The 20,347-nt window shown below is 54.2% G+C and overlaps 3 protein-coding genes across 3 annotated transcripts; 1 reads left to right on the forward strand and 2 right to left on the reverse strand.

Annotated features, from left to right (window-relative positions):
* Positions 1-2,609: 2,609 nt before the first annotated feature.
* Positions 2,610-3,372, reverse strand: LOC146758335 (uncharacterized). The gene is made up of 2 exons (XM_085516717.1): positions 3,062-3,372; positions 2,610-2,964 (listed from the first exon to the last, which is right to left on the reverse strand). Exons 1-2 carry the CDS (start codon positions 3,194-3,196, stop codon positions 2,707-2,709), a joined length of 393 nt encoding a protein of 130 aa, XP_085372843.1. The 5' UTR covers positions 3,197-3,372; the 3' UTR covers positions 2,610-2,706.
* A 298-nt stretch (positions 3,373-3,670) lies between these two features.
* OXTR (oxytocin receptor) lies at positions 3,671-7,844 on the forward strand. Its single transcript, XM_015875456.3, has 2 exons — positions 3,671-4,667; positions 6,641-7,844. Exons 1-2 carry the CDS (start codon positions 3,743-3,745, stop codon positions 6,886-6,888), a joined length of 1,173 nt encoding a protein of 390 aa, XP_015730942.2. The 5' UTR covers positions 3,671-3,742; the 3' UTR covers positions 6,889-7,844.
* Positions 7,845-8,086: 242 nt separating this feature from the next.
* CAV3 (caveolin 3) lies at positions 8,087-11,421 on the reverse strand. The gene is made up of 2 exons (XM_015875457.3): positions 11,237-11,421; positions 8,087-8,900 (listed from the first exon to the last, which is right to left on the reverse strand). The coding sequence occupies exons 1-2, from the start codon at positions 11,348-11,350 to the stop codon at positions 8,559-8,561; spliced, it is 456 nt and encodes a 151-aa protein (XP_015730943.1). The 5' UTR covers positions 11,351-11,421; the 3' UTR covers positions 8,087-8,558.
* Between the last annotated feature and the right edge of the window lie 8,926 nt (positions 11,422-20,347).

Here is a 20,347-nt window from a genome sequence, read left to right on the forward strand (position 1 = left end):
TTGTTTTTGCCGCACAGGTGTTGTTCTGTCTGCTTCATAAGCACCCAACACCCTTGGTCCCTTTCCCCTGCTCCAGATTGGTTCTCAGCTTTGGGCAGTGTTTTCAGATTTCACTTTTTAAGCAGTGATTTGGGATAGCAGAGTTTGATTTGGTACAGAGGCACACACATGAGGAGTTCACCTTCAGGGGCTGCAGCAGGAGGTCCTACGTGCAGCTCTGCCTTCTTCATGGGGATGGTTACTGAGTTCATTGGGGATGGTGTTGGCTTCATGCCGGCGGTGTTCAGGCTGCGGGAGCAGAAGGAGGGGATTCCTCTGGAGGAAATGGTTTGACTCCCGTGAACCTCACAGTGACATGATGGAAACGTATCTCAGTGCAGAGCACTCTGTGCCGGCGGTTGGGACTCAGTGTTCCCAGATAAATGAAGGGAGGGAGGGAGGGCAGAAATGGTCCTGATGTACTGCAGGAACTTGTGCAAGTTCTCTTCTGTTAGAAGCCCTGGAACTGCAGCACCTGTCTGTGTGCACTCGGTCGCTGCAGCTTTTTCCCTCTAAGTAATGCAGGTTCCAAAGGCAAACAGCTGTCGTGCAGAGCTGCAGCAGTGTGTGGTGCGGACACACCTGCCCAAGGTGTGTCTCATCCCCAGAGCTGTGTTGTCCTTGGGGCACAGGTATGTTTCACAGCAGTTATCTTCAGTGTGTATTGCTCAGAGATCAGAGCACCGATGGAGTCACCCATAGGGACTTCGGTCACAGCTGCTATGTTATTCCTGTGCCCACCTGTGATGCACAGGAGAACCACTCTTTTCTCTATCCTCATTCCCTGCCCTCATCTTAGATGGGCCTCCTGCAGGCTGAGTGCGAAGGACATGGGGTAGGCAGGCAGGAGTAGGCAGGAGCAGCAGGTGTGGATCCTGTCACCTGCAATGGGTGAAAGCTCTGCCCGCACAGTCATGGCTGGGACCTGAAACATTGCCAGACCCAAGTGCCATGGGGGCTGTAAAGTTGGGATTCCAGAGAGCTATTGGAAAAACTGCTATTTCAGATGCAGCAATAAATTGGAATTAAATTTAACTTTGTTTGGCTTTGGCGCTTTTGATTATTTCAACGCATGTATTTTTAAAAGAAATATCTTCCCAGCTCCGCGGCCCTGTAGATGTATTAAAGCTGGAAGGAGCTGGGGTGACTCAGAAAACCCTGTGATTCTCTCAGGACTCTTTGCCTCAGCGCTGTTTGTTTGTGTTCTCATTGCCGGGAGCTCTGGCTGCAGATGGAGCCGCGGGGTATCCCCGCTCCGTCCCAGCGCTGTGCTGGGTGTGGGCTCGGTGTGCCCGGTGCTGCGAAGTGGCCCATCCTGCTCCTGCAGTCCCCTTCCCACTCAGACATCACAGGCTGCCCATCTCCGGGTGCCGGCGCTGTGCCTGCAGGCGCTGCTCTGTGCCGTGCAGGGCCGGGTCCTGTCAGGGAGTTACCTGCGGGAGCTGGTTCCCATCTGACACTGACAGCCTCAGCTACTCAAAGCAGCATTTATGGGCACCGTGAAATAGATTATTACGGCAGCTGGCAACTGCAGAGGGAGTTTGTTTTGACTGGAATTAGTCGTTCTAGGAATGGGCCGGGGGTTTCCATTTAACAGGAACTGAAAAAGGAGATAAGGAGGGGAAGGTTCAAAAGAACAAGTCCTGTGATTTCTGCCCACTGCACCTCCTGCTCTGCACACCAAGTGCTGCAGCTGTGGGGGCACCAACAGGGACAGCAGCGTTGTTCAGCCCTGGGGGTGAGGAGTGCTGCCTGGCTGGGCTGGGAGGGGTGACACGGGGATGAGACAGGACAGGGATAGGACAGCACAGCTCCCACCAGTGAGTGCTGGGCTCAGTCTCAGCCCGTGGCCAGGAGAAGAGCTGCATGTGGTGAAGATGACCACCTGTCCTGCCCGGGGAGCAGCCTGGGACACGACCACTGCAGGAGCTCGTTCTCTGCCGAAACACTTTGTGAATCTTTGTGGCTTGGTAAAACAACATGTCATCTGCCAAATGGTGACAGCCAAAACTTGGGGTAATAGATGAGGAAACACACGGGAGAGTCAGCTATTGTATAACAGGGGGTGCAGGTGCCAAAACCCAGCTAGTGACGCATGTCTCTGAGCCACCTGGGAGAGGAGAAACACTCATCATGGATGGAGATGCTGTTGGCCGTGCTCTCTGCAGACAGGAGACAGAGCTCTGAGTGAGGATGTCCGGACCCAGATCTGAGGGATGCAGCTACTGGGAGCTGGGGATGCACAGGAGATGGGAGAAGAAAACTGCAGGCACACTGTGCTGCGAGACCCCAATGGCTGATGGCCTTCTGACTGCACGGAGGAGCAGTGCTGCTCCATCACAGGGTCCACACCTCAGGCCCACCCCCCTCCCAAAGCACAGACTGCAACTGTAGCGGAATGCCGACGGAGCGGCACCAGACCCAAATGCAGCTCAGAGCTGATTCCATTGCAGCCAGGATCTCACCGAGGTCCCTTCCTCCTGCCCAACTGTCCTGAAAAGGGCAGAACGAGGGGGGAAAGAAAAAGAAAGAAAGAAAGAAAGAAAGTAAAAGCATTGCCCATGGAGAGCTGCTGTCCTCAGTGATTCCCACAGCGTTTTATTGCCTGGAGGAAGAGCGTGAACCCTGGAGGGAAGAACTTGCCAAAGCGTTTAACATTTTTATATCTCACACAGAGCAAAAGGTTCCCAAAAAATCTTTAAAAATAACTGCGGGGATGTTTGTTCGGGGCCGCAGGGTGGGAGCGGTGCGGCTGTCGGGGAGCAGCGCCGTGGGACGGCGGCAGCGCTGTGCTGGGAGACCGCTGGGGCTGTGCGCTGAAAAGGTGCCGGGGGGGCCCGCAGGGAAAGGGAGCAGAGGGGCTGATGTTCCTCCGCTCCGTGAGCAGCGCGCGGTGCTGCAGGCGAGCCCTGAGAAAACACTGCTCTGCAACGAGAGGGTTGAGATCGGCACTGACGGCACACGGTATCGAACGTGGCCACTTAGTGTATTGCCTTTCTAGCGGTGGTTCAGCAGTACTCACAGATAATCCTCCTGAAAGAAAAACTCCTCGGGGGTCGCCGCCGCTCCGGCTGCCAGGCAGCGCAGCGCGAGCAGCAGCACGAGTCTGCCCTCCGCTCCCCACCCCGAGGAACGGGGACAGCCCCGGCCCCAGCATCGCTCAGGGACGAGCCGCTGCTTTTCTGCATCAGAGCCCCAAAGTGCCGCCGGCAGCCGCACAAAGGGGATGCTCCGAGGGTCCACCCCGCACGGAGCTCCCCGAGCGCGGATCGGGGCCGGGGGCTGCACGCCGCGCCGCTGCCGCTCCCTCTCGCGGCAGCTCCGAGCGGTCTCATCCGTGCCCGCGGGCGGGGCGGGACGGAGCCGGCCCCCTCCCCATCCCCATCCCCATCCCTATCCCCGCCCCGCCCGGGCCGGGGTCCTCTCCGCGCTCCCTGCGCTGGAACCTCGTGCGGCGGCGGCGGGGCCGGGGATCGCCGGGCGGACGGACGGCGGCTCCTCTGACGGCTCCTCCGCGTCCGATCCTCGCGCGGTGCTGTCGCGCCGGGGGCCGCGGGCTGCGGATGCGGCGGGAGCCCGGGGAGGGGCCGGGGGGAGGCGGCTGCCGGGGGCTCTCCGGGCACAGCCGCCCGGGGGGGTCGCGGCGCTGCGGGGAGCGGGGCCGTGAGGGGCCGTGAGGAGCTCGGCTCTATGCGGGGCGGCCATGGAGAAGTACCTGGCGGGGAGCGGCCTGTGGGCCAACGGCTCGCTGGGGAACGGCAGCCTGCAGCCCGAGGACAGGGCGGCCGCCAGGAACGGCACCGCGGACCCCTTGAAGCGGAACGAGGACATGGCCAAGGTGGAGGTGACCGTGCTCTGCCTCATTCTCTTCCTCGCCCTGAGCGGCAACCTGTGCGTGCTGCTGGCCATCCACACCACCCGGCAGAAGCATTCCCGCATGTACTTCTTCATGAAGCACCTGAGCATCGCCGACCTGGTGGTAGCCGTCTTCCAGGTCCTGCCCCAGCTCATATGGGACATCACCTTCAGGTTTTACGGCCCCGACTTCCTTTGCCGGTTGATCAAGTACTTGCAGGTGGTGGGGATGTTCGCCTCCACCTACATGCTCCTGCTGATGTCCCTGGACCGCTGCTTGGCCATCTGTCAGCCGCTGCGGTCCCTACACAGGCGGGCGGACCGGGTCTCCGTCCTGCTCACCTGGCTGCTGTGCCTGCTGGTCAGCATCCCCCAGATCCACATCTTTTCCCTGCGGGACGTGGGGAACGGAGTGTATGACTGCTGGGCGGACTTCATCCAGCCCTGGGGACCCAAAGCCTATGTCACCTGGATAACCCTCATGGTGTACATCATCCCAGTGCTGATGCTGAGCGTCTGCTATGGCTTAATCAGCTTCAAAATCTGGCAGAACGTGAAGCTGAAGACGGCCCACGGGCCCGCCGGGGAGCTGAACTCCACCGCCCGCGGCGGAGCGGCGTTCGCCAGGGTCAGCAGCACGCGGCTCATCTCCAAAGCCAAGATCCGAACGGTCAAAATGACCTTCATCATCGTGCTGGCGTTCATCGTGTGCTGGACGCCCTTCTTCTTCGTGCAGATGTGGTCGGTTTGGGACACCAACGCTCCGCACGAAGGTACGTCCTCCTCCCGCGGTGTGTGCGCGGGGGACTGCGATGCTCCGGGCCGGGGGCTGCGAGAGACAGCAACGTCTCGGGGTGTCGGGGGGCTGAACGGGGGACGAGGAGAAGTTCTGAGCATGGAACGGCACCGGGAGATGCGGCAGCACCTGCCCCTGAGCTCCCCGCACTGGAGCCGCGCGTTCCCCGCGCCGAGTCCTTTCTTTTCCCTGCTGAACCGCTCTGTCTCCACCGCTGACTTCTTTGCTTCCAACTCTTCTGTCCTCCCGTCCCCCCCCCCCCCCCCCCTATTCCCACCCGCCTGGGCACTGTGCTGCTGCTGTTTGGCTCTGGCTGGAGCACAGGTCCTCCAGAAGCTCTTTGATTTAAGAACAAGGTTTGCCTCCTGGGTGCGGTGTCACGGCTTTGCCGTGTTTTACGCTCGGTTTTGGCTGCTGCTGCCATCCCGGCTCAGATCCGTGCGCTGTGCGAGACGCTGCTGCCCCTGCAAGGGGCAAAGCCGCCTGCAGGAAAAACTGCACAACTTCGTGAGCTGCGAGACAGGACAGAGCAGTGAGCTGTGGGGCGGCTCTATGGGCGCACCGCCCCGGCCAGCAGCAGAGCGTAGCGTGGGGCTGCCGCAGGCCGACACCGGGCTGCTGTTCGGTGCTCTTTGCTCGCCGCGGCAGTTGAGGCTGTGTCCTGTCCGCCCGCCTGTACCGGGTTGTTGGTGGGACCGCGATGTGCCCGCAGCCCGTGTGTGTGCCCTCCCAGCCGCAGGAGCAGCTCTCCTGCCCGGCTCCGCCCGCCCTCGCTGCCCCTTTCTTGCTGCTCTCTGCTCACTTATTGCAGGTGTGGATGTTCACAGCTTTTAAAACCCTCCCGGATGCTCCCGACAGCTCTCTCTTGGTTTTCTACCTGATGAAGTCTAGTCCGAATGTCTGATTTTCTGATACTGACGATGCTGTCTTTCCCTTTCGCTGTATGTCCAACCCGCAGCCCCGAGGGCTTCTCCTGACCCATCAGCGGGTAAACACGCTGGTGCTTTTTCCGCAGGGCTGCACGGAGCACTGGACTCCCAGCTGCAGCTGCTCAGAGACCGCGGCCGTGTCTGCATGTTTGTCAGTCCTGCCCCCATGCACTGCGCTGTGCTGGCAGACAGGGCTGCAGCCCTGCTCTCCCCGAGCCCTTTGCGTGGCTGTGGCACATCCCGTGGCACTTTTGTAACTCCTCTGCAGCAGCTTTTTCACAGGATCATAGGATAGCTTGTGTTGCCCCATTTCCAGCTCCCAACAGCCCTTCTCAGAACAGCTTGCTGCTTCTGCTGGTCCCTGTGCAGAGCAGGGAGTCACTCCGTGTGACATCCCCATACCTGCCGTGTAATGTCCCCAGCCTTCGCCCTGGCAGGCCAAGGTGGCCCTTGGGGTGCTCCTGGGGCATTCCTAAGAGTTCCTTCCATGGTGCAGCCAAGCACGATGAGTTCCATGAAGCACAGTTTGTCAGCATAGGAGGTAGGAGAAGCTCAGTTCTCTCACCTAGAGTTTTCAGCAATTTCCCATTATTTTGTTTTATCTCCATTTGAAATGAAGAGCAGCTGGAGCAGATGGCACTAGAGCAGGAATTATGGGTGAGCAGGTTAAAGGTGAATTTGGAAACCAGACCCACTATTTGTGCTTTTCTTCTGGTTTCAAAGGTGTGAGTGTATTTTGGCTGATGCGGAGAGGGAACAGGCACAGCCAGACCCAAACTGACGTCCTTGCTGCCAGTGCTTCCCAGTAGGGCACAGAGAGCAGGGCTGGGGCGCGGGGCTGGCGAGGCTGTAGGTCCTCAGCCCTGATCTGACGGGATGGAGCTGGTCTGAGCTCATTGGGAGGGAAAGCGCTCCGTGCTGTGCCAATGCGGTGTTCATGTTAACAGCGGCAGCGTGGACACCGAGGATCCATAGGGGAAATCCTCGGCCTCCGCACCCTGACGCACTCTCTGCCTTGCAGCCTCCCCGTTCATCATCGCCATGCTGCTGGCCAGCCTCAACAGCTGCTGCAACCCCTGGATCTACATGCTGTACACGGGGCACCTGTTCCACGACCTGATGCGGCGCTTCCTCTGCTGCTCCGCTCGGTACCTGAAGGCACGGCCGGCCTGCGAGCTCAGCGTGGGCAGGAAGAGCCACTCGTCCTCCTTCGTGCTCAGCTGCCGCAGCAGCAGCCAGCGCAGCCTGGCGCAGCCGGCCGCCACGTGAGGGCACGCCGGGCCGAGAGCTGGGAAACGCTGGGACTGGGAGAGGGGAGTGCTGTGTAAATAGGTGTAAATACGGCTGTGCGGATGGGGCTGGGCAGCGGCCAGGAGGGCTCGGGGCTGAGCGGCACCTGAGCACATCCCCACTGGTGGCTTTAATACATGGACCGTCACCAGAGCCCCACCTGCACCCCATGTGGAGTGAGATGGGACAGAGCAGGGCATGGGGCTGAGGGCGGGGACTGCGTGCTGGCAGGAGCAATGCCAGCATGGGAATGGGAATCTGTGCAATAACATCTGCTGAGCGTGCTCCGGGCTTCTCCTACGGCATTTGGGTTATGCTGGGGCTCCATGCGGTTGAGGAGCTGCCATCAGGTCCCCCGAGGCCAAGCACTTTTTCTGGGTTTGCAGTTGATAGCGTTTTATCTTTTCCACCGATGCAGCCTTCTTGCTTTGTAATGCACAGTCATGCTCATGGCATGGGTTTTTTAATTGTTAAGGAATACCTGTAAATAAAACTTTCTGACCGTGTCCTGATGGAGGGGAGGTGCAAGACGAGCACTGTGCCAAAGCACAAAGGCCATGGATGGGTGCGATGCATTACACATGGCATTTGGTGTGAGGGTGCTTTTGTGCACAGGGCAGTGTGCTGAGCTCTGTGTGCAGGGCTCCATGTGCGGTACTAGAGGGGACCCAGTGCTGCCCCCCTTACTGCCTGCAGCCCTGTGTGTGCAGCAAGGTTCAGCCTTAGTGTTGGGAGTGGGTATGAAAGCAGCGCGCTGAAATCTGTACCAGTTTCTTTTCCCACTGTCACCGACACGTATATTGTCACCTGTCATGTTGTGCCGTTCCTTTGCATGTTTTTCCAGGAGCTTTGAGAGAACTGTTGGCACACTGCTGACCCTGACCCAGCACAGCCCATCTCAGCACCAGACTGGTTTAAAGTGTTCCCAAAGCACAGCTTTCCCTCCTGTGTTCATCTTATTTCACTCCTGGTGGTGGGGCAGGGTTGGGGTCCAGGGATTTGTCACCACTGGGGGACACCAATCATGACCTTAAAGGGCCAAACTGAAACAGCAGGGTGCTGTGTGCTGCCTGTGGGGCTGCAGGGATGGGAGGTGGCGGGAGCTGGGCTGGGATTTGGCTCAGGGTGGGAACAAGCAGAACAACGGCAACACACTGAAAAGAACATAATTCCAACATGGTTTTCAATTATTTTTATTCCAACAAAAAACTTAAAAAAGTACCTGTGATAAAGTGTTTTCAGAAACATTTTTTTTCCCTACAAACATTCAAATACCTTTTTTTACATGTAACTGCAGCCACCCTGAGGTGCAGTGCTGTGCACTGTGCTACGTTCCTGAGGGCAGCAGAGCAGCATCATACAAACTGTGCCTCTCTGGCATCACACCAGGAGGGACTTTGGCCTCGAGTACTTGTTGGGAGCTGAGGGAAGAATAAATTGAGAATCATATCTGAACAAAGAGACCTCCCAGGCCCTGGTTCAGCACAGCACTTCGGGGCAGTGCCAATAGAGCACACAAGGTGCCTCTGTGTCCCTGTCATCCCAAGGACAGCTGTGCTCAAAGCCCCAGAGCAGCAGCAGAGACCCGATGGGTGCACTGTGGCTGCTCAGGGCCCGGCACAGCACAGTGGTTGTGGTGCTGCTGGGATTTAGGTTTCTTTCCGCAGCGCAACCCTGACGTTACTGCAGATCTTGGAGAGCGCCTCAAAGAGTGGATCGCAGAAGGTGTGGATGCAGAGGGAGTAGATGCGGCTGACACACTGGATCTCAATCAGGTAGCTCTTGATGCAGGGCACCACTGCCCAGATGTGGCAGAAGGAAATGAGGGCGAAGAGGAAGCCCCAGACCACGGCCAGGGGGATGCCCAGCACGGCTGAGAGTAGCCGGTAGCACCAGTACTTGCTGACGGTGAATGTGGTGTAGCTGCTTTTCCAGACACCATCAAAGCTGTACGTCCCCACGGGCTCAGCTATCACATCCTCGAAATCCACCTGGCACAGGATGAAGGACAGAGCATTGGCACAAGGCAAGTTGCGGGAGCTGCTGTGTGCAGGGACAACTCAGTGGGAGGGAGTAGTTCCCATCACAGGGTAGGCACAGACGCCATGCCCAGGTTGGAGGGGCCTCATGCCCAGCACCACACTGTGCCCATAGGCACAGGACATGGCCGTGAGCAGGGATGGGCACAGCCATACTTAAGGAAACCAGAGCCCATTCCTATGTTTTTTTTTAGCATTCAAGGACATAGGCTGCCTGCATGCATCAGGTGCCTGAGCTAATAAAACCCCACGGTTCTCCTGATTCATGATTTTTTTATTATACATTTGGAGGTGAGATACCCAGTTCTGTCTGTTTGCATTCTGCTGAAGAGGGAGGGATCAGTGCAGCTGTGTCCTTACAGGGATATCATGGTTATACATAGCCACTGAGAACACCTCTGCATTGCAAATATTCCTGAAAGCTACTGAACCATGCACAGCCCCTGCTGTTGTGGAACCCATTTTTAGGGAACATGTGAACCAAACCATCTTGCTACTTCAAAAGAAGTACCTTTCCTTGGTTAGGCTGACATGTCTGCTTATACATTTATGTCCAGCTGCAACATCGAAGTGCATTGGAAGCACTTTGATCATAAGATCATTCTGGATCATCTTTAATTTCCTGAGCTGGCAGCAGGCACCAGGACAGCCCCATGGGTGGGAGCAGGTGGGCACAGGTGAGCAGCCCCAACCACTCCCAGCTGAGATCCAAACATCCCAGATGCTTGGCCAGCTCATCAGGAGATAGTGAAGGTAGCAGCAGGCTATAAGGAGGAGTCTGTTATCCTTCTCTTTTCCTTTTGCTTCCTGTGTATCAGGAGGGGCTACTGAGGTGAGATGGGTCACAAGCTGAATCCTGAGCTGAGCTCTGCCCCACAGCGTTCAGGGAGTGCCCCCAGGCAGTGCCTGCACACTGTGTTGTGCCATGGTCAGGAGGAGATTGGTGGCTTCCAGGCTTCGCCAAGTGCTGCTGCCATGTGTAGCAAGAATTTGCTGCCTGCAGGTGAGTGCCCTCCTGCCTGTCTGGCTGCTGCTTCTCCCTTCAGGGCTTTGATGTATGCCCAGGGAGTTTCCTTGTGTGCTGCTGCCCACTGAGGAGAGGCTTTGGCTGCCTGTGTTGCTGCTGGGGCCATGGCTGTGCCTCTCCCTGCCCAGCTTATCGTCCAGGCTATTTTTGGGGCTGGAAGAATGCGAGGTGGCTTCAGTGAATACTTGGAAAGCTTTCAGAGCAGAGGAAGTAGTATAATTATGTGAGTTGGTGGGCCGGGAAATCTTCCATAGAGCTTTTAGAGCTCGAGAAAGAAAAAGGGATGGGTGAGATGGGAATGGCTTGTGGTCGGGGAGAGGGGCCTGTTCCAGGTGTTGGGTGCTGCTCCTGCTCTGCATCCCCTTCCCACAGCTGGCTTGTATCCCCAGCAGCCCTGCAGCACAGCCCTGGGCAGTGATCAGGGCCCGGAGGTACACCTCACCCCAGCAGAAAGTGCCCATCACTCTCACACCCCATCACACCCCATATGCTGTCTGGGGTTTCAGCTGGAATACAAAACATTTCAGCACACAAATGTTTTTCAGTGGTGCCATCAAGGTCACAGCTTGCTCAGAAGCTTTTTTGAGCAGCATGGGCTGTGCCATCCCTCCTGGTGTGCTGTTCACTTTGATCTCACAATAGTTTTAATAAAACCCATCCCTCTCCTGCCCTACATTGGGCCAAACTTATCTTGGTATAAGTTCAATAAATCCCATTATGTGACTGACAGAGCAGACAAGTCTCAGTGGTCAGTGTTTAGGAAGACGCTTTCCTTTTTCCTTTTCTCTCTCTCCTTTTCCCTTTTCAGAGCTGTGTGCTCCTTTTGATCAAAAATAGAGGCAGGTTGCTGCACCCTGTGCTTGCATGCAGGGGAAATGGTCTTATTCCAAACAGGACAGTGCTTATCTCAGTGCTCTGCTGCTCAGTCTGCTGAACACTAGCAGCTTCTTCCCCATTTTTTTTCCCAAGGTTCCCTTTCAAACAATGGTATGGACTGACCCCATTTTATTTTTGGCTTCCCACTGCTGTAAGCAGTGAGGGCAGCCTCATGTTTTCAGGCCCATGGAGATGGGCAGTTCCATTCTTTGCATGCACTACAGCATCAATGGGGCCATATGCCCAGGGTCTCAAGCTGTCCCCTCCCCACCATCCATAGTGCAGCCCCTGGCCCTTGTAGCAGCGTTTGAAGCTTTGGCTGCTTACACTCTGTGCAATGGGAAGGGAGCTACTCTCCTAAAAGCAGCACTCAGGAAGGCATTACCTTTACAACGTCTTCGTTGATCTGCTTTGGATCCCTGTTCACCAGGTCAATCTCCTTGGTGTGCTGGTCCTTGATGATGATCCTCTCCTCCAGCTCCCTCTGTTCCTCAGCCATGGCTCTGGTGCTGCAGGGCTGGGGCAGATCAGAGGGCAGGCTGTGAGAGCTGAGCAGCTGCCCCACACCCTGGCTGCGCTCCAGGCTAAAATTAATGTTGCGCCGCCTTGGTGCCCTTAAAGGGGCTGTGCTGGAGGGACCCTATGGCCTGGGGAGGTTCTGGGGGCTGACACTTCCTTGGCTAAATCTGCTATGGATGTAGTTTATAGGAGATGTTCTCAGCACATGTTATGTGGGTGAGATGTTGGAGTAGGTTGCACAAAGAGGCTGTGGATGCCCCATCCCTGGAAGCACTCACAGCCAGGCTGGGTGGGACTGTGAGCAACCTGGTCTAGAGGGAGATGTCCCTGCCTATAGCAGGGGGTTGGAACTGGATCTTAAAGGTGACTTCCAACCCAAGCCGTCCTATGAGACAGAAGCAAAATGGGTGTGAAGTAACAGTGCAAATTGGTGAGGGTAAGTGGCACTGGTAGGGATGGGATAAATGCTGTGAGGTGAATGAGTGGGGGGTGCTGGGCAGATGGCAGCCCTGGCTGCTGAATTGGGATGGGCTTCACTAACCCCATCCTGACAATGGGCATTCAAGCAGAAGGACTCAGCTGAGCTTTCACCAAAGCTGAACATGAAGATGGACAGTGATGGGTGCTGCTGCAAGACAAGTGAAGCACACAGTGCTGGTGTGTGTGGGGCTCTGGAGGCAAGGAGCGTGACAGCCATCTCATGGAGAAGAAATGCTGCTTGGCTGGGGGCCAGCGCTGGATTTAGGAGTGCAGCTGCTGTGTGGTGGGGAGCTGCATCTGCTCTGCTCTGCCCCATGCTACTGCCCACCCACCAGTGCAGGGTGCTTCAGTAGGGCAGTGTGGGGCCTGCAGAGCTGGTACAGAGCTGGGTGCAGCTTCATGCCCTGCAGTGTGCGTCATACTCTGCCTTTGGGCTGCAGCTGGGAGCTGCAGGCATGTGTCTCTGGTGTCCAGGGCGTGGGAGGAGAAACATGAGCTTATCTGTCTGTGTGCAGCCAGCAGCCACCTGAGGTAGTGCTGGGAGCTGCTTGTAGGGTTATAAATAGGTTGGGGTGCTGTCAGAGTGAAAATGGGACACCACACAAGTTATGATGCACAGTTGGAAATAGTTGAACAATAAGGCTGTTAGCAATTAGTGACAACCAGATGCTCAATTGCCACGTGTAGGCAATAACATATTTGATGCCTGCCCTGCTGGAGGAAGGGGCTGATGCAGAATGCTGCTGTGCTGCACCCAGAGCACACTGAAGTTCTAAGCTTTCCATTTGGGATATCTGCTAGAAACCTTCTGACAGGTTTCTCTTTGCATAAACCAAGCTCCCATTGCCTGACCCCCCCAAGTTGGCCCTACATGGTCTCAAGGAGAGAATTTTGTTTCCTAAAGCGATTATCAAGACCTGAGCTGGCCTGAGGGCTGCAGGGACCATGCTGTGAATTCAGAAGCCTTCTAGAGGTCAGCAAAATAACCTGCTGCTTAGATCCAGACAGTGAAATAGATTTATCTAGAGCAGGGTGGAATAAAGCAGAAATAAAGCCTGGAGAAATCAAAGCTCTGGGGAAAGAAATAGATGAACAGTGGGGCAAAGTTGTATTGGAAATCAGGGCAGGGGAAGAGCCAGTGCCCACCCCAGCTCTGTCTGTGTCATGGGTTGGGGGGGGGAGGAAATGAGCAGAGCTGTTGCAATTGAGTGTAAGCTGTCACCATGTGGGTTGGAGCATAAGGGATAAGGGCTTGGTGCTGCTTGCAGTGCTTGGAGCAGAGCTCTCCTCTCACCTTTTCTAAAAAGCAAATCAAAGGCTCCTTTTCATGTCTTCCTCCCATGAGCTCCTTTGGGCCATCTCTCTGCTGCAGGTGGGAGCTCAGTGTCAGTGTGTGGAGGCTGGTAGGGCTGGGTTGGATCCTCAGCTCAGACTGGGTGCCAGGGAGTGTGAGGGCTGCAATGGGGGCTTTGTGGCATGGCCAAAATGAGTGGCTCCTAAGCAAAAGTTTGGGTAGGAGCTCTGTCAAGTGCAATGTCAATTAAAATTAAATTTTGCTGGAGTGGAAGTACAGAAAAACACTCATTTATCATTTGAGTCTCCTTAGTTAGTTTCAAATCAAAGCAGATTGCCCTTTAAAGGAGAGTGAAACCTGTGGTGTTTGTACACACACCAGGGCATGGATTCAATTTCCAAGTCATTTTCCATTCCTGCCTGCGTTACAGCTGCTCAGGTGGGAGCTTGAACTTCTCACATGGTGAGGTGGGTGCTGTGTGCCACAGGTGTCAGGAGCAGAGGGGCAGTTCTGGGAGCCGCTCAGCACAGAGCAGGGAAAAGGCTGCACTCAGCAATTCTCCCTTTGCTTGAATGGTTACGAGATTCCTTTGGTTCAGATGTGCATGTCCTGGCTCTTATGGGGCTGCAGCTGGAGCAGCTCAGTGCTGGTGGTGTGACAAAGCGCCCAGTGGCTGTGAGAGGCTCTGTGTGAATCTGGGACATGGGCAGACAGCTGGCAGTGGGCACCCAGGTACTGCATGTTGTGCTGGGTTTCATTGACCCAATGCATTGGGCATTATAGGAAACAAGTACAGCTGTATTTCTTGTGCCATAGCAGCTCAGCAGGCACTAACTGAGCCCATTGCTTCTAGCTGGATCCTACTTCCTAATCACATCCTTATGGCCGTGGAGAAAGCTGTGTTTTAAATGTTGAATAAATGTCCTGTTTCAGGTTGGAAGAGAATATGAAGTGAATCAGGTTCTGGAGAAGTCAGGGTGCCTCAGCAGCACAGCTGCTCCTTCAGCGTCCTCAGCTGTGGGGTCCTGGCTGATGCTGAAGGGTTGCTGAGCCCTGGGGGCTGTGCTGGGAGGGCAGAGGGTGATGGGCTGAGCTGCTCACACTGCTGAGCACTGTTGAGCCTGTGCCCTGCTCTGCCCTGCCTGTGTTCTCAGCTGCTCTCGGTTGCTTATCTCTCTCCTCAGTACTCTAAATTCTTCTGGATTTTCATTTTAAAATAGCCTTGTTTTGGCTTTGCCTTATCTAGTGAGACCTTCTCTTGATTTATCACTTGTGTCATACCCAACTGGGTGCTTCTATAATCAGATTTGACCAGTTTGTGTACTGCTGATGAGAACTGGGGTCCTATCTCACCACTGGCTATTAATTCTGCTGTGTGAGGCTTGATTAGTTTTTTCCTTTAATCAAAACCCATGCAGCCATAGAATAATGCTTTCCCTTTCAGCAGAGGTGCACTGCTGCAGTCTGTGAGTCTGGGGTCTGGGCTCAGGTAGTGAGGAGGGACAGTGCCAGTGCATGGGTGATTGTGGTCACTGCTCAGGTAGGAGTTTTGCATCATGCTGTGGTGAAAGCAGTCAGAAACCTGACAGTTAAAGCACATGATCCCCCATAGCACCTGGGAATCACTTTGTTACCACTGTAGGAATATTTGACAATTCCAGCCCAGGAGGATGTGCGGGGCTCTCTTGCCTATATGCTGGTAGAGATATTTGTGGAGATATGTGGCCCAAGGATGGGTGCCAGGAGCCCAGCCCTTCTCTGAAGGCAGTTAGGGTAAGCTGAGCTTTGAGTAAAACACTATGTGAAGTGTTTGTATAAGGCAGCCAAAAATAAAATGCAAACCTGTAAAGCAAGGCACATTACCACTCATAAATAAGGGGAGATGCTGCTTTTTGGGTGATGTCATTGCAGAGGTGTGCGGAGTGCTGCTTGCAGAGCTGATCGATGGGGTGGCGTGCTCAGAAGGCTCCTGGTGCATACAAATCAAATTGCCCTTTCCAGCCCTGGAAGGGAGGTTAGGCCCTTAGTAACAGCATGGAATATAGAGGCCTATTTCTAGCACCAGGAGCATTGCCTGTGAAAGGTTTCAGCTGCTTTTCCCTCTGTTCCTGCTCCTAACCTATTGTAGCTCTGCTCCACAGCAGCTGCCCAGAAGCTAAATATTGTGATGGCCCCAGGTGCCCAGCCATGTGCTGGCTGCTTCCCCCCAAAATAGCAGTGGTAGAAACAAGGCTGGTGGACAAGTGGGGCTCCTGCGGCTCCAGCAGGACCTGGGTGGGTGCTGAGCTGAGCAGAGCAGAGCTGCTGTAAGTAGGAAGTTCTGGGAGGATTTCTGACCCCTCTGAGTGCACTGCGGGCTGCTGAACACAGTGCTAAGGTCATGGCAGCTGCAGCCCCATGGGAAGTGCTGCCCACAACCTCGGGGGATGCTCTGTGCACAGCAGAGAAGCTCAGAGAGCACTGCCCAGACTGAGTGTAGGTGCAAACTTTGTGGGGGGGAGGAAGGCAGGGGCAGTTCCTGAGTGAGCTGGAAGTGCTGTTGCTGCTTGGAATTTAAAGCTCAGCACCTTCTGTCATGCTGTGGAGGTTGGGTGCTGCAGCAGCAGATCAAGTGCACGCCTCACACCACGGAGAGATGTGTTTTTTTCAGTGCTTCAATATATGGTTTTCAGACTGATTTACTGCCCGGGAAGATGGGTTTTGGAGCAGCAATGAGACTTGGTTATTGCTAGAGCCTAGTGTCAGCTATGCTCCAATTCCTGTCCTCGATAACAGCACCACGAGTGCTTTCTCCCCAGCCCCTGCCGGGCCCATGGCTGCTGTCTGTGCTGCAGAGTTGGGGGCATGATGGGGGCTGCTGTGGAAATGGAGAGGCTTCCTGGTGCAGACAGTGTGCTGCTGCTGCTGCCCTCTTACACCTTACTTCCATATCACTGCAGCACCTGGAGGTCTGCACTGCAGCCAGGTCTGCAAGTACTGACTGCTCCTTGCAGGGAGCAGCAGCAATGAAGGCCCCGATCCTCTGTGAGGTGTGAAATCGTGCCCAGAGGAGCCCTTACCTCAGTATTTTTTTTCTGCTAAACCTCAGTTACTGAAAAGAACCCACGTGCCTTGAGCAAACATTGTGACATTCTGTTATTCACACATCGCACGATAAGAGAGTTGTTTTAGGGACTGCGGTGCATGATTTGTTTACTTTGGATGTCAGTGCAGATTTGGCCTTTGGAGGAAGCACTGTAACTCCGTAGGAATGTGGATGCTCTCATGTCCACTGGAGCATGGCCAGGACCTGGTACCAGTGTGTGGTGTTTTGAGGCAGACGGGGCATGTGGGGCCATCCGGAGTGCATAGAAACCAGGTGATTTTGTTAGAGTCTGCTCAGGAAGAGCTGTGAAGTTAAAGATGTCTCAGGTCTTTAAGTGGAGAACCACAGCATCACGCAGCACCCTGTTGTGCCCAGGTGCTGGTGGCTCTTGTTCATGTCTCTGTGATGGATAGCTATTCTGCAAGCCTTGCTGTGCTCTATTCATACGAACATATTGGCTTCAAGGCAAGACAGTGGAGGCTGCAGAAATGGAGCTTTCTCCTTGTCTGTTTGTATCCAAGAGCCAACAGCTGTGCCGTGCTGGGCCCTGGCCTGCACTGGTGTTCTATGAGTGGGCTGTGCTTCATACTGCAGTTTTCCAGGAGCTACCCCAGGCCTTTTGCATTTTTATGGGTGTTGGCTGCCCAGGACTATTTATGACAGCAGAATTGACTGAATTAATATTCATAGACTTCCCCCAGCTATATGCTATAAATTGTGGTGGCTGTGGCAGCACGCCCTTGCTCCAACCACAGCAGTTCCTTAGGTGTTGTTGGATGATATTTGTGCATTCCCTGAAGATTCCTTGAAAGAGCTCTGTGCTCCTGGGTCAAATGGGAGCTGTGCCATCACTTTTGGGATGGGAGTGAATCTTCTGGTTGTGGGATGATGTGGGAGATGTGTACTAAAAGCCATGAGCCTCCTGCAGGAACATGAGCCCTCAGAGTGCTCCTGGGGACTGAGGTGGCCCTTTGTCCCTGAGCTATTGGACAACCAAGACATGAGATGCACTAATTGGCAGAGCCCTTCTGGATAGTGTGTGTGTAAATCCCTCATTGGAACCGGTATCCTTATGTGGAAGAAAGTGATGCTGCTCTTCTTCCACACGCTATTTCTGGTGCTCTCTAAAGTCATGCCCAAGACTTGCTGGTATGTCATTAAAATGCTCTCTCTTTGAGGGGAAAGCAGAGCCAGTGTCAGAAAAATAGAGATTGTAATAGCCATGTGATTGAATAAATGTTATTCTTTCCCTTCTTTTTGTAATAAGAAAAGGAATTTCATAAAGAAAGCTTTGGCACCATAAGGACTGATATCTACTGCTGTTTAAGCCGCAGTGCTCAGATGTGGAAAGGGGAAAACTGCACATCCCTGATGGAAGCAGCAAGCAAAGCATAGCAGAGCTGCCTGGTGCTGTGCCACAGCTGTGGAGTCTTGTGAAACCACCCAATGCTGTTGGTTGCAGATGCCCTCCTTCCACCTGGGTGGCACTATCAAAAATGCCAGTTCAGTATTTTCAGCTTGATTTTATTTTGGTTCTGTGGGTGCTTTGAGGTTTAACACACAAAGAGATGCTTTGCCTGCTCGTGTACCTGCCGTGAGTAGGTTTTGCCTTTTGTGCTGTATTTGCTGTTGTTGCTCCTGCAGCTTTGCTCTTTGTCCTTTGGTGTTATTTGTAGAACATCTGTGAAAAAATGACAATTGTCAGCCCAGTGAGTTTGAACACGTGGAGAACTGATGCACAGCATTCCCTGACAAGGCCTTGAGGTGGGCATTGGCTGGAGCTGCTCTGTGATGAGCAGTGCCTGGTAGCGAGATTGTCCTTGATAGGGTTTAAAATAGCACAGCTACAGGTCTGGAAATGGAACGGCTTGAGAAGTCTGAGGTGCAGTTTAAAAAGAATTTGAGCTGTCAAAAGCAGAAAAGGGCATTTGAAAACATAACACTCTGTTTTCCCAGTTACTTGTGCAACCAAATCAGCTCACCCGTGTGTCATCTACAGTCTGAGTCCTTTTATAGTAAAAACAAATCTAGGAGGGACTCGGGGCCAAATGTTGCTTTTTTTGAGGGGGGAGTCAATCTACACTGTTGGCATCACTTCCAGTGCTGTGGAGCTATCAAATCTGGACTGAAGTCTGGAGATGTGAGGGCGGTTGGCACCTTTGGGGCTGGGCTGCAGCCCTGCCACCTTGCAGCAAGGCTCTGGGCATCCCCAGCACGGCCCTGCTGGCATTGTGTTGTGGTGCATGGCATTCTGTGCTTCTGAAAGAGCAAATGTGAAGCGCTGTACTTGGAGGGATGCTTCTTCTATAACTGCTGCAGCAACAGAATACTAACAGGAGTCAGTCAGCTTAATTCCTTCAGCATTAGAGTGAAGGAAGATGGGGAGATGTGTGTCCTAAAACTGTCTTTTTCATAGTAATACTCGAACAAGGAATATGTGACCCATGAGCCAAAAGAGGCCTGGCCTTGGACCAGGACCCAGCTGGCTCCAGAGGGGTTGGATCAGCGCTGATGGAGGGTGATGTGTCTCAGGTGCGGGTGGTGGCCAGGTGCTCTTTAAAAGAGAAAAAATCTGGGTGGGTGAGATAAAGCAATGGGAGGAGGAGGAGGACAGGGTGGGTGCAGAGCCCCGGCAGTGAGATGTGCTGCAGCGGAGGGACACACACATCGATTGTGGGGAGGTTTCCCTAAATCCATACAGAGATGGAACTGAAACTGTGGCCCTGATACTTCAGAATGTTTTCGGGTGTTTCCTTCGGAGCGCTGCGCCGTTCAGTGCTGCTGCCGACGGGCGGCCCCGCAGCGCCCCCTGGCGGCGACATTCGGCACCGCAGCCGCTCCTGGCGGACGGCGGAGGGGACGTCGCGGGGCGGAGCGCGGCTGTTGGTGCTGCTCGGTGTCCGCTGGGCGCTGCTGCTCGGCAGGGGCAGCAGCCAGAGCTCTGTCCATTCTTCTGGGTGGGCTCCTGCTGGGAGTGCCCATTCTGACAGTTGTTTTTACTTGTTAGGCCATTTTTTTCTTGTTGTGCAGTTTTATTTATTGCTTCTTCCCTTTGTGACTTAATGATAAGAGCAGATAACTGTGGTTCTGGCAGGAAGCATTGTTTTTCTGCTTGAAATACTGTTAATAGCTGCAGATAAAGGGTTAGTGCTCTGCCTTGGCAAGGGCCTGCTTTACTGTTTGGAGTGCTCTAGTGTGTGTGTGTGTGTGTGCACTTTGTGTGGGCAAGGTGCCACGAAGAATGACTGATACCCACCCAAAAGAGCTAAGCCCAACTATGGGGATAAATCGGGGCAGAAAAGCTTATTCCATGTTGGCCAAGGCCAGGCAGTTCCCTGGGACACACACCTTGCTGCCATCCCTCTGGGCAGTGCCATAGGATGCATCTGTCCTATCCCTATGGGATGCTCCAGCCAAATGTTTGTGTCCTTGGGACATCCACTGCTGCAACTCTGTTGGGAGAAGGTTCAATTGATGAGAGGAAGGCAGTGCTGCTCACTTAGGTCCAAAGAAAAGTCTAAGGTGGGACTCATATTTAACAGAATGCTCCTTATTTTAAATACCTCTCACGATGGGGGCTGTAATCTTATGCCCTTGCCTGTATATTCTTCATTAGATGCTGATATGGTGCCTGAAGAAACTCTAATGATGTGGTGCCTCTGTGAAATATTGCTGTCACTGATGGTACTGGAGAGTAATTGAGTTCTGAGGTTCCTTAATTTGTGAATGAAAAGAGCTGTGATTAGCTTAAGAAATAATGATGCTGCAGGAAGTTTGCTTAATCAGATGAAGAAAGGATGATTCAGTGCAGTTCTGGGGACAGTGTGTGCTGCCATTGCTGGCTGTAAAGGGGGGGGGGGGGGAACATGACTGATGGTGACCAAAGATGGAACTTTCCCACACTTTTGGCTGCAGGTTCAATCCTAAATCCGTTGGTTTATCAGGTGTGAGTGATTACCACGTCTGCTGCATGCACTACATGTGCTTTCCACATCACAAATAAGTGATCAGGTTCTCTTTGTAGCACACAGAGAAGTGCAGTAGTACACCCTGGAATTAACATGAAGGATTTGCTGCAGTTGTTGCAATAAGAACTGTTGTGGTTTAACACGGTGGGT

The sequence above is a fragment of the Coturnix japonica genome, chromosome 15, assembly GCF_054131305.1.
Source record: "Coturnix japonica strain WE chromosome 15, WE-NBRP24, whole genome shotgun sequence".
Taxonomy (NCBI): domain Eukaryota; kingdom Metazoa; phylum Chordata; class Aves; order Galliformes; family Phasianidae; genus Coturnix; species Coturnix japonica.

Coding starts and splice junctions, on each gene's coding strand:
- CAV3 (XM_015875457.3), bottom strand. CDS start 11,350: ATGGCTGAGGAACAGAGGGAGCTGGAGGAGAGGATCATCATCAAGGAC. Junction 8,901..11,236: donor TCAACGAAGACGTTGTAAAG/GTAATGCCTTCC, acceptor ATCCTGTGCCAG/GTGGATTTCGAGGATGTGAT.
- OXTR (XM_015875456.3), top strand. CDS start 3,743: ATGGAGAAGTACCTGGCGGGGAGCGGCCTGTGGGCCAACGGCTCGCTG. Junction 4,668..6,640: donor CACCAACGCTCCGCACGAAG/GTACGTCCTCCT, acceptor TCTGCCTTGCAG/CCTCCCCGTTCATCATCGCC.
- LOC146758335 (XM_085516717.1), bottom strand. CDS start 3,196: ATGCTGGGGCCGGGGCTGTCCCCGTTCCTCGGGGTGGGGAGCGGAGGG. Junction 2,965..3,061: donor TTCTTTCAGGAGGATTATCT/GTGAGTACTGCT, acceptor CTCTCGTTGCAG/AGCAGTGTTTTCTCAGGGCT.